Raw genomic sequence first — 12,410 nt, forward strand, 5'->3', positions numbered from 1 at the left:
ACCAGGAAACAGACAGAAGGAAGGGAATTTTGCAAAGAAGGAGGCAACTCAAACACAAAGTCAAACCAACTGAACACTAACTTTTAACTTGGTGACATCTGGCTCCAAACATTCTAGAAACTAATGAGCACAAAGAAAAAACATCTATTTTTAAAGCATCAAAAAAATGTGGAGGAAGAAATCCCCACTCAATATAAAAATATACAAAGCAGAGAATCGTGGAAACAAATGCCAGATCCCTGGCCAAAAAGCCAGACTTCTGCCGGTGCAACTCAGCAACAGCTCCTACACCACTGCTTTCCCCTCTCGAAGGGGCTGACGGGCAAATGGAGATCAGCCAAGTGATTCACAATTGGTTTAAGAATATTAATAGAGATAAAACAGTCAGTGACAGGATTACCCTGCCATTCAACCAACACCTGAGTAGAGAAAGCCGTGATCCCAGTTACAGTCCACTCAGGTTCCAGCTCTAACACTCACAGGGCAAAGGCTGCCAGAGTCCTCACTGTTTCTGAACATATACAAAATGTCAGTATTGTAGCACTTCTACTGCAAGACTATTTCCATAGTTACTCAGGCTGCCTTGCTTCTGTTGACAGACAAAGATCTAAATTTAGTGACTCCAGCTAAATACAAGAACTAGGAAGGTTTCCCAAACTCTAGTTAAACTTTGCTTCTTCCAGCTGTAGCATTCAGCTCTGCCAAGCAGCCATGACAATTCTCCACATCATTCCTGTCACATTGCTAGGAAGAGGACTACAACCTTCCTCCCATGGCAGGTGTTGCTTTCGTCCATCTTTTGGAGAGAAATGAGAGCAAGTGTCACTCGAAGAGTTCCTCAACTCCTGTTTTCAGTGGAGTCCCAGCTTTTTCATGGTCCGCCAGCGATCCTTGATCATCACTGAGGTGCGGTTCTCAAAGGGGAACTTTTTGCAAATGATTTTCCAGTTCCCTTCTCCAAACTTCTTCACTCCTTCTCTGATCCATTCGCTTTCCTGTACCGTCCACCTCTGCAAAAGAAGAACAAGGAGTGACTCTTACAGCACAGGTCCTATCACTTCTGCACTAACAGCTTCTTAGCCTCCTTGGTCCCCCTTTCATCCATACTATCAGCACCTTCTTATAACATAGTTCTTACAACCCCGACACCTCCCGAAAGTGTATTTATATTTTCAATACTAGCTGCAGGCTTATTTAGGAATTATGTGGTTTATAGAGTGTGTTCTGGTTCTTCGCCTCTTTAGCTGACTTACCTGCTGAGCGGTTCAGGAAGCAGATGCCAGCCAGGATAAGCTGCACACCAGTATTTTAGGCCTCTACCACTTTCCTGGCTTTTAGTGGACAAACTTAAGCCAGGCCCTCCCAATTTAAAGATCTGTGCAACCCAACTCACCCCCTCGTAAGTTCAACGCTTAGATAACGCAAGCATTGATCAAGGTACTCCAGTCCCTGAGTAAATATCATCTGTCAGTGCAGCATCTGGGAGAGTTCTCCATTCAGTGTGCATCAATCACTTGGACTCTTCTAACTGAGCTGATTCCAGAGGCGTAGAAATCTCTGAACAGCAAAAGGGATTTCCCCCTCCCAATCTTTGCTATTGCTTCATTGCTTCACTACCCCTGCAGAGTCCTGCTTTGGGCTGCTGAACAGAGCTGGAGGGCTCTATATTACCTGCTTCTTGGAACCGAGGATTGAAGAGCTGTGGCTATTTCTCCCAGGGGACCCTGAAAAATAAACCAAGAAGAGTCATATTTCAGCATCCACCTTCTGCTGTGCATGCATCTCCCAGAGAAACTGGCTTTAGCCTGTTCGATTACAGGGAGAGCGCGGCATGGCCACCAGGGGAACACCCTTGGCCAGGGTATGGAAAACAGAAACAAATGCCTTTACTTCCTCTAGCTGCTAGAATTCCATGTATTGAAGGGACAGTTGGCCATTCTGATCCAAGCCCTGGTTACCTCATAAGAAGTGTAACTAAAGAAACATAACTAAGACTGAGTCAAAAGGAATTACACTTGTCTCAGGTTAGCAAATGTGTCTAAGGAGAAAAAAAGAAAAAAAAGACAGTCTGATCCAAAAGCTTCCTCAATAGAAATCCCTGTTCATAAATGGAACCATGTTCAGGTCCAAGCAGGGAAGATCCCAGCTGTTAAACAGCATCCAGGAGAAAAGTCTGAGGTGGAATTAATTACATCTTTTGAAAAAAGCCAGCAAATGCTGATCTGCCACCCTACAGCTGTTAACGGGATGGAACTGCTTTTGGGCTGGGTCTCAAACTAGAATAGCAGACAATGACTGACAGGTAGTTTTATCTCAGGTCTGAAACTGTAATGAGAGGGTACTTGCTAGATGTTCCACGATCAGGTACACAATGGATTTAGCAGCTTCCCATTGTTCGGGCCTGCCTAAGAAAGGACATCATCTCCATTGCTGCAGTCCTATAACAGCAACCATAGGCCCAAGCTTTCCTGGGTTATGGGATTTCTAGTCTTTTGGTTTCTGTCAAGTATTCAAGGCAGCAGACTGCCCCAGGGCCAACAGCATGGCTGGGACCAGGAATTAAATGCTCAAATAAATTGGTTAGTCTCTAAGGTGCCACAAGTACTCCTTTTCTTTTTTTAAAAATAGCATACTTACTCTTGTCCAGGAAGAGCTCATCTTCCTCACTCCAAGTGTCCTTTTCTTCTTGCCCATTCGAGGTGTTCCATCTTGCTTTCAGTGGTCTGAAAACACACAACACACACATTTTAATTGCAACAAGCCAGCCTGATTAATGAGGGCTGAAGTGACAGTCACTGCAGACAGCTAAATCAAACATCCAAAAGGACCACAGACCACTGACTAATTACATAGAGGCCATTGGTAAAATGGTCCAGGACCACCTTGTTCCAATGAGTGAAGACTAAGATCAGTGTGCAGCACTGGGAAATGTGGGAGCTTGCCTGACAGCTGGATTATGTATGTTTGCTTCACCTTCACAACACATGCATCTCAGTTCACTGCCATTGGACTGGTTTGTAGGTAAAGGGTGCCATGTGTATGTCTGGCATTCAAAGCCACTCAGTGCCATTTTAATAACTACAGGAGGTTCTCTTTGGATCTTAACAGATCCCTGTATAACACACAAGAAGCAACTGAGAGCCAACTAGGTCAGAATTAAGCAGTTGCTGCAAACTGATACAAACACCTGAGCTGCCAAGAAGGTGCCGTGCATGTGGCATGAAAGAGACAATGGAATGGGGCAGGAACACTTAGCAAGGGTCATATGCTCCACAAGGCTGCTATGAAATTTTTACTATAAGCAAGGCCAGCTGGTTCCAAACCAATTATGTTCCTTATTTCTCTTGCTCACATGCATGTACTCAACTCCTTACAGAAGATTCAGCTGAAATCAGGTGTATTTAAAATATGTTGCAAATTGATTAGTTTTCATATTACAGCAACTACATGAAGACAAACGCTCCCTGTTGTTAGTGGTACGCTTGTGCATTCCGTCGCCTTGGCAGCACGCAAGCGTTTTCACACAGGTGTATATGAGCGTTTGGGCAGGGGAAGGTTTGAAGCTAAACTTCTGAAGCAAAAGTTGATATCCTTTGTCACCAATAGCCATCACCATCAGCACCACTGCCACTTAAAGCATTGCAACCGAGCTAGGGTCTTCGTCAACAACGAAAGGCAAGAGACAGGGAGTCCGGGAGCACTGGAAACATGCCAATCTTGGGCGCGCCGCAGGGCACTGGGATCAGCTGACCCTACTGAACTGCACAGAACATTTTACGCTGGTGGCGGTCAACTTCCGAGCATTTTAGCGCTTTGGCACTTAACATTTTAAGCATATAAAACCTGAAATGCTATGCTCTCAACGTGTCTCTTTTCAAGCATGAAACTTCATGCAGCTCGGTAGGGTCTACTCTGCAATCAGTACCCTGAAGTGCTCCTAAGTCTGAGAACTTTATGGAACTACCACGTTTGCCTCATCTCTCCTGGGGAACCCAAGTACTGCTCAGGAAAGGGAATTCCCTGCTGTTTCATTCCTGCAGATCCACAGTACCGCCTTACATGTGCAAAAGCAGAGGCCCTCGTCTGCACAGCCTCCAAGATGCATTAGAAGGGAACCCTGCTACACCCTCATCAAGTCCTGCAGAAAACATGCATCCCAGAAGCCTGGCTCCAGAGAACTCTTTGTTCCCACACATCCATCCACTCCCCCGTTTAACTTGCAGCTAAGTCATACAATACATATACAAGGTACAAAACAAGTGTGGAAGAATTAAAGTAACTTGCATCAATATTCTATTACTCTTAAAATTCCTACATGGTTTAAATTCATCACTGACATGAAAATTTACCTTAATCTGTCCCACAAAACATACCCACAAACTCCAACCTGTGTATTACTAACTGCAGATTTACATAGTCAAATGCATACACTGAGAAGCAGTTTGCAAGGATGTCAAGGGTCAGCATTAAGGTTATTGGAACGTAGGAGGTGAGCTTTCCCATTTCCCACATTGCTAACCACATGTATGATCTACAGGAGTAACAGAACATTTGCTTTAAACTATCCATTTCCACATTTTTGCAAAAGGGAGGGATTTTTAACTTTCTAGTTTTGCTCAGATAAGGTTATATTGTTTAATGTAGCAATGTTAGCTATATGTTCTCAAAGCATTGTGTCTGCATTAGAATACTCAGTGTCACAGATATGCTTCATACTTGGGACTTCTGGAAGACACACGCTGAACATGTGGCTTTCGAACAAGAGTCCTGAATGCAGAAGATACCACCGGCTCCTGGGATGAGTCTGGAGTCTCACTCAGCTCAGTACTCTGGCTGTCCTGCTCCATAATCAGTCTGCTTATAGTCAACAAGCGTTTACTCTTTGGGGGTGATTTAGGTATGTCTGAGGTCTCAGAGGTCTCCAAGGGTGGATTCTCCTCTTCTCTGTGCCTCTTGAGTCTGTGGGATACAGAAGGGGACAATTGCTTGGGGAAAGAAAAGTCTGTTTCATCCAGTTTGGTAAAGGCTGCATCAGAATCTTGGGAATTTGACAAGGTCTTGAAAGCTTCTCTCAGAGCAGAAATCCCAAATGTTGTTACAGTTCCAGGCGGTTGCCTGTAAAATAAATGAAGCTAAGCAGGTTACATCAACAATTTCAACAATACAATGCTCTACTTCACTAAAATCACAGCTGCTCCCCTCACTCTGCCACACAGCTAAGCTCCTACCAAATTCACATCCATGCAAAAGCACATCACAGACCATGAAATCAGACCTTCCCCCGTGAAATCTAGCTATTGGAGGGGACGGGGAGAGACAGGGCTGGGAGTACCCCAACCAGGGACCGCTCCCATGCACCAGGCTCCAGCTGCTAGTCCTGTCCTGTCAGGGATGGGACTTCCTCTTCCCCAGCATGGCCACTTTCAGGGGGAGGTCAGACCCACCTCCGGGTACCTCTCCCAGCTGCAGGAAGCTCTATGGCTGCTGACTTCAGAGCCCAGCTCTGAAGGCAGCGCAGAAGTGCTGGTGGCAATCCTCTCTCCCTTCCCCCCTTCCACAGTCCCCTTTGGGGTCAGGGCTCCCATGGTTACAACACCAGGAAATGTCAGGTGTAAATATCTAAAAACATGAAATTGACTAATTTTAAAACCTTCTGGCCATGAAATTGATCAAAATGGACAGTAAATTTGACTGCTTTGACCATTTAACAACTCTCTTCTCGTTCTTTTCTTTTATAATAAAACCTTTAGTTTTAGATACTAAAGGATTCACTGGCAGTGTGGTATTTTGGGTAAGATACAGACTAGTACTGATCTGGCAATGTGGCTGGCCCTTTGGGGAATCAGAAGAACATTCTGTGTGCTGAACAGAGTTTTAAAAAACTTCTCACTATTTGCTGATTGGGAGCCAGAGAACTGGAATACAATAAAGGGGGCTGTGTGATTTCTTTTTTAGCTTTTTGATAACCATCCTGGGAGATCAGGAGCACAGTTTGGGACTAGTTGGTGAATCTAACTTCAGTGTTAACCACCAGTTTTGGGAGAACATGCTCTCCTTTTTGCAGCCTGCCCCGACCTTCGCATTTTCAGCATCGGCTACTATAGACACCTCAGATCACAGCATTCATCTGTTTTATCCCTCCAAAGAATGCCAAACTAAATGCCATTAACCAAACCTATGTCCTCTGAACCACGGACACACCAAAACCCTTCTGTAAACATAAGACCCTCTCTCATTCACCACCTGTCACAAGGGGACTCCTTCCCTTCCTTTAATCCAAACACTCACTAGGGTACTCTTCAGAAAAAAGATCAACATTTTAATTCAGAGATAGACAGCCTGGTGAAAAATCCTAAAGTAGTAGCCCCTGGGGCAGCACCACTGCATTGGCACATGGCAAAAAATTATAGCTGCCTGCACACAGTGAAAGCAGTGGGTGCTATAATTCAGAAGCAAAATTCTGGCAAACTTCATCCACCATATGTGGCCAGATTTCCTCTCCACATTGCGAATGCATCACCATCGCTGCTCACCTCCCAGAGTCCTTTGAAGACATTTCCACAGAGTCTGGAGCCGCCGCTGGTGGTTGCTTAGCTACTTCCACAGAGTCTGGAGCCTCCGCTGGTGGTTGCTTAGCTACTTCCACAGAGTCTGGAGCCACCGCTGGTGGTTGCTTAGCTACTTCCACAGAGTCTGGAGCCACCGCTGGTGGTTGCTTAGCTACTTCCACAGAGTCTGGAGCCTCCGCTGGTGGTTGCTTAGCTACTTCCACAGAGTCTGGAGCCTCCGCTGGTGGTTGCTTAGCTACTTCCACAGAGTCTGGAGCCACCGCTGGTGGTTGCTTAGCTACTTCCACAGAGTCTGGACCTAATGCCAGCTTCTTAGTTTCATCAATATATTCTGAATTCAAAGTGTTTTTCGCCATCTTTGACAGGAAGAAAGCGCATAATAATTACAAAGAGAACTCCATGGAACTGCATTTATTTTACTCCCATTCCACAGGCATGGAACATTAATTAATTAATTAAGTGCACATTCCCTGCAATTATTTGCTGTTCTATGGTCAAGGTACTATTTGGTATATTGGAGATAAGATAACAACTGCGGTCATTTGTCAGGTGTTCTGTAGTAGTTATATGTGCAGAGTTAAGTTACCTTGATTAAGAATTATAATAATGACCAAGTAATTTTACAGCATGGAACCTCAAGAGAGGGTCTGAATTTTAAATGCTAAAAATTTATTCCCTTGGTGCTCTGGTCCCAAAACTTTAGAGCCAGACATCTGTATCTGACTTCTGAGTACAAGTCAAAAATATTACATGTCAATAAGAAAGTAACAAATTGGTAACTTCTTTCCAATTCATATAATTTGAGACCATTGTATCAACATTATAAAAGTTAACTGCACCTCTGTGAGCCAGAGATTGTATTCTAACTGCACAGAGGTGATTCACCAAGTTTCTCCAAGTATCTACAATCACAGGAGGTGGGACAGGTAAACACTATCAATTGAGTATAACCCCAAAGGATTTTACAAATAGTGGATCAGACCAGTTTCCAGAGGCCCAGGAAACAAAGAAAGGCTTTCGGTACAAAAGGTGAACTTAAAGCGGGGGATTGGGGGGTTGTTCTTGACCTGAAAACTGACCTGAATCTTTAACAAGAGGGCAAGCCCTAGTGGAAGGATCTGAAGGACTTTGACTCTTACCAGACCCTCATGCGAAAGATGAGTGGCTTCTGGTAAGCTTAATATGCACTTTACGGTTTTATGACAAATTTTCCTGTGTAATTCTTTTGTTCTTAAATAAATGTGCTTTGCTTTGTGAAGGCCAGCTGGTTCCTTGTCCTTCAGGAAAAAGAGTGAAACCAGGGGTGGGGAGCTAGGTCAGACTGCTGGGATAGTCACAGAGAAATGCAAGCCTAAATCCCAGATCAGAAGGGGGAGTGTCACAAGACTCTGCCTATAGAGAGGTGACAGCTGGAGGCCTGAGACCTAAGGGTGTATCCCTTGAACAGAGTACAGAGGGGTTAGAGGTGACATGCATCACATGCCATTTTTCTGCAGACCCTGAGGGGTGACAGCTGGGTGGGGCTGAAATGTGGGTAGCCAGGGTAGACACATACGGTCAAGAGAAAGGGCTCTGAATCCTCCAGGTAGGTCTCCAAGAACTGGAACGCACTCTGCTGAAAAGTCTTGTAGGAAAAATTTCGGATCATCATATGAGACAAATTCTTCTCACGGATAATGCTGAGCAACTCTGTCCTCAGTTTCTAGTCAAGAGGCAAGAACATTCTGAATATCTACAAATAATACAAGTTACAAACACAGGAGCTGGGGGTTTGGGTGGAGAGGGGACTTCCCCACTGACACTACAACATTACCAACTAATTTACACTGATCTAAATTAGGAAGCAAAAGCCCAAAAAGTCTGGAGTCTGTCAGCATTGCCAACTACACTCGCTTTCAGTGCCAGACTACGCAATGGTAGCAGCAGACAGAAGGAAAGAAAAGGAAATCCATGTCTGCGAACATATTGCACAGCCAACAAGATACTCCATCTCACGCCCCAAAAACTCACATAATCAAACTCACCTGGGTGCTGGGATCCTTTGCCATGTTTTTTTTCAGAATTTTTGAGGCTTTATCAAATTCTCTCTTTTTAATACAAACAATAACAGCCTAGAGAGGAAAAAAAGGATCTCTGTTGTAGCAATTCAACCACATCACCTAAATCAGCTTCACAAACAGGTTGGGGGAGGGATAGCTCAGTGGTTTGAGCATTGGCCTGCTAAACCCAGCGTTGAGAGTTCAATCCTTGAGGGGGCCATTTAGGGATCTGGGGCAAATATTGGGGATTGGTCCTGCTTTGAGCAGGGCTTGGACTAGATGACCTCCTGAGGTCCCTTCCAACCCTGATATTCTATGATTCTATGAACAGCAAAAGCAAAATGCAAACAAAGTCTGTGATGTTCCTTCCAAACGCTATTCAAGTAACATAGAAATAACGCTATTTGCAAACACCTTAATGAGCTGCTAACCTGAAATCCTACTACACCCTTCTAACTATCCCATTAATGCAAGGTTACAATTAAGGATTGCGTTACCTGATTTTCATTTGTATGGTGCCATTCAATTAATCTACGTTTACAATAAGTATTTTGCTGGACACCCCTGAAGTCTGAGAACCCATCAGTTCTCACTAAATTTCCTTGGCTTAATTTTAAACAAACAGCCTTCTACAGGACTAGAGTTACCCGGCATGTCAATACTAAAAGAAGCTGACGTGGCCCCTCCCCAAAGAGCTTACTAGTAAAGGTAGACAGCATGTGGGTGTAGGAAGCGGGAGAAAATGTGCCAAAGACATCTTGATGAGGCTCAGCAAGTGTCTTGTAGCCTCAGGTTTGTTTATTGTAGTATAATATGCAATAAAACATCATAGTTACATTTTACATATATCATACATGCAAACTTTATCCCAGGCCAGCAAATTGAACAGACCAGTTTGCAGGGGATGACTAGTTGCAATAGCAAGTTTTTAGGAGGGATTCTTAGACTCTAAGAGCATTCTGGTTCTACATTTAAGAGGTCCTCCAGTAAAAAGAAGTGAGAAAGGATGCATTATTTCTAATATATTCAATAGAGAAAATGGTAATAGCAAAAGAAAAGTTCTGCTTTTCAGTTCACCTTTAATAGAGTTACAGATCCTGATAGCTTACTATCTTCCTAACAATGGAAAGCTCCCAGAAGTAAGGCAAATGATGGAGAGAAGACCTGAGAAGGGACAACCACCCTCAGTGTAAGGGAAGCTTTTTTCTTTTAGTTAGATTAAAGCTTACAAAACTCTAAAATATTTGAATGAAAAAGGAGAACTTGACCCTTACAGCTTGTTTCACCATTTTTCTAACAGATTCCATTGCCACCTCAGACACAGGAAATTCTCTTTCAATCAGCTCCAGCACACCGATTGCGGATTCAAGAGGGGTGAGCTCTGACTCTGTATCAAAGGTGCAATCTACAATTAAAAGAAACAATTCATTCCTATTGGTTTTAAAACAGACACAAATCTACCTGAGCCCAAGAAATCCTCCACAGGAAGCAGCCAAAACAAATAGGCTCAGATTTGCTCAGTTAGGCCACTAATGCTGCAGTAACGGACAAGCAGAGAACAGCACAAACAAAACAATTATGATCAAGAAAGGTTGTCGAAGGTATGAGAGATCCTCGAAAAGAAACATGACAGTTGGTGAGTTTGAAATTAAAAGCAATAACCATTGTGAGCTGAGTATGTGGAGGTTTGCTTTACTATATACTATAAAGAGAAAAATCATGAATTAACACACTGAATAAAAGTTACATAAGACTATACTAATGCAGTTTAAATGCTCAAACATCAAGAAATTCAAAAGTAAAGTTCTTGCCATAATACTGAAAGGACACTGCTGTCAGATCAAATTTGATCCCCAAGTTTAAGTTTTGCTCAAGTACAACTAGATCTAAGACTCATATACGTGGTTACTTTACTTAAGGTTTTCATTCCAAGTGAAAGCAAAAACAAAGCCTTCTTCACAGAGTTTTCACTCAAACATTGTGTTCTTGTTCTATTACAGGAGAAATGAAGAATGAAATTGATTTACCTATACATTGTTTGTAAAAGAAAGCAGAAGGGACTTTGTTCCAGATGACAGAGATAGAAAACAGAATCCCTGCAAAGACGCCAGGTTTTTCTTAAACAAAAATTTTTGTTTGGGTTTTAGGCTCTTACTAACAGAATGTTTGAAGTTTACCCCACATGTTGCTTTCAAGTGACAATGCTAAACAGGAAAAAAGAGAAAAATAAAAAAGAAATCGTACTTCAATCTGAAAGTTCTACCTATTAGTGTTCGATTCCTATAACTGAAAAGAGTGAAAACTACTTCGTTATTTCCCAGATTGTTTACCCTGCACATTAACTACCCTTTGAGAAGACATGCATTTGAAGAAGTGGGTATTCAGCCACAAAAGCTTATGGTCCAATACGTCTATGAGTCTATAAGGTGCCACAGGACTGCTGCTTTTACAGATCCAGACTAACACGGCTACCCCTCTGATACCTTTGAGAAAAGCCACTTTTGACTACTTTGGTTCTGGTCAGACGCACTATCCCTACTATTATCAGGCCCATGCCCCCTCCTTTGGAGAAATGATCCTTATAAATAAAAAAACCACAAGCAGATTATTTCAAGGAATTACAACAGAAGTTTCAGAGGCCTTTATCCAAACCTGAACTCCAATTTTAAAAAATCCGAACAGAGTAGATGGTTCTCCTCGGCCAAACAGTAGATAAAGACTGATTTAAACAGAACGGTCCCACGCTGCACTGTGCAGGGGCCATACAGTGAGGTGAATGCGGTTTTGGGAACAGGGCTGAGCACCAGTAAGACGAATTGTGGCGCTTTTCTCTCGTACCGAGGTTCTCTCCCTCCTCAATTCTTGAAAGAAACTGCATGATCCGGAGCAGCCGGGAGATCGCAGGCTCCTTAACCAGGGGCCGCAGCAGCAGAGCTGGAGAGAGAGGAGGACACAGAGCTTGGGACACCCCAGTCAGAAACACCGCCCGCCCCCCGGCCCCGCCGTTGGACCCCAGAGCCCCCTGCCCGGGCGCCGGCGCCGGCCCCGGCCCCCTCCCCGGGCGGCCCCTCCCCGGGCGGCCCCTCACCCTGCATCACGTCGCGGAACTCGCGGAAGTCCTGGTACCGACGGGCCCGATAGGCCCCCACGGCCTGGTGGAAGTAGAACTGCAGCACCCAGCGGTTCACCGTCTCCTCGGGGGCGCGGAGCCCCAGCGCCCCCTTCCCAGCCGCCATGGGCCCCCGCCGGCTCCGGGAGACCCGCCCGCGCCCGCCGGCCATCCCGCGCCAGGATTCGGAAGTGACGCGCCCAGCACGACGGAAGTGACGGCATCCCGCCGCTGCCCTCTCCCCTCCTGAGGGAAAGCGAGCGCCCCCTACACTTCCGCCTCTTATTGCTAAGCGGGGCCCAAGGACGACTACAACGACCGGCATGCACTGCGGCCGGCGGCTCCCAACATGCCCCGCAACCCTCCGCCCGGATCTCCCGGCCTGCCCTGCGTTGCGCGCCCCCTGCCGGCCTGGAGGAGCCATGCAGTGGCCGGCTGGTTGCGCAAAGCCCCTGCGGAGGGGGATTTAAGCCCGTGTTCTGCGTGGGAGCCGGCTCCCACCCGCAGCCCGGACATTAGCCAGCGGGTCCAGCCCAGTGGTGAGCTGGAGCCGGTTCGCGAGACCCGGTTGTTCCACGAGTGACAATTGGTTCTAAAAGGGCTTCTAAATTTAACCACTGGCATAAGTGGTGCCTTAGGCGCCGACTCCCTGGGTGCTCCGGGGCTCGAGCACCCACGGGGAAAATTTGATGG

At 45.2% G+C, this 12,410-nt stretch overlaps 1 protein-coding gene across 3 annotated transcripts; it reads right to left on the minus strand.

Moving 5' to 3' along the window:
- Nucleotides 1-55: 55 nt before the first annotated feature.
- On the minus strand, nt 56-11,923 carry TERF2 (telomeric repeat binding factor 2). Of its 3 annotated transcripts, none has more exons than XM_073308324.2 (10): nt 11,697-11,923; nt 11,447-11,542; nt 9,883-10,013; nt 8,594-8,680; nt 8,125-8,271; nt 6,534-6,925; nt 4,717-4,959; nt 2,638-2,723; nt 1,672-1,724; nt 56-1,010 (listed from the first exon to the last, which is right to left on the minus strand). In XM_073308324.2, exons 1-10 carry the CDS (start codon nt 11,887-11,889, stop codon nt 852-854), a joined length of 1,587 nt encoding a protein of 528 aa, XP_073164425.1. In that variant the 5' UTR covers nt 11,890-11,923; the 3' UTR covers nt 56-851. The 3 variants fall into 3 exon arrangements, with proteins under 3 accessions (XP_073164425.1, XP_073164424.1, XP_073164426.1); XM_073308323.2 differs by having other exon boundaries at nt 4,717-5,115; XM_073308325.1 differs by lacking the exons at nt 11,447-11,542; nt 11,697-11,923 and adding an exon at nt 10,636-10,764 and having other exon boundaries at nt 4,717-5,115.
- Nucleotides 11,924-12,410: the final 487 nt, after the last annotated feature.

The sequence above is a fragment of the Lepidochelys kempii genome, chromosome 12 (assembly GCF_965140285.1).
Source record: "Lepidochelys kempii isolate rLepKem1 chromosome 12, rLepKem1.hap1, whole genome shotgun sequence".
NCBI classification, from domain to species: domain Eukaryota; kingdom Metazoa; phylum Chordata; order Testudines; family Cheloniidae; genus Lepidochelys; species Lepidochelys kempii.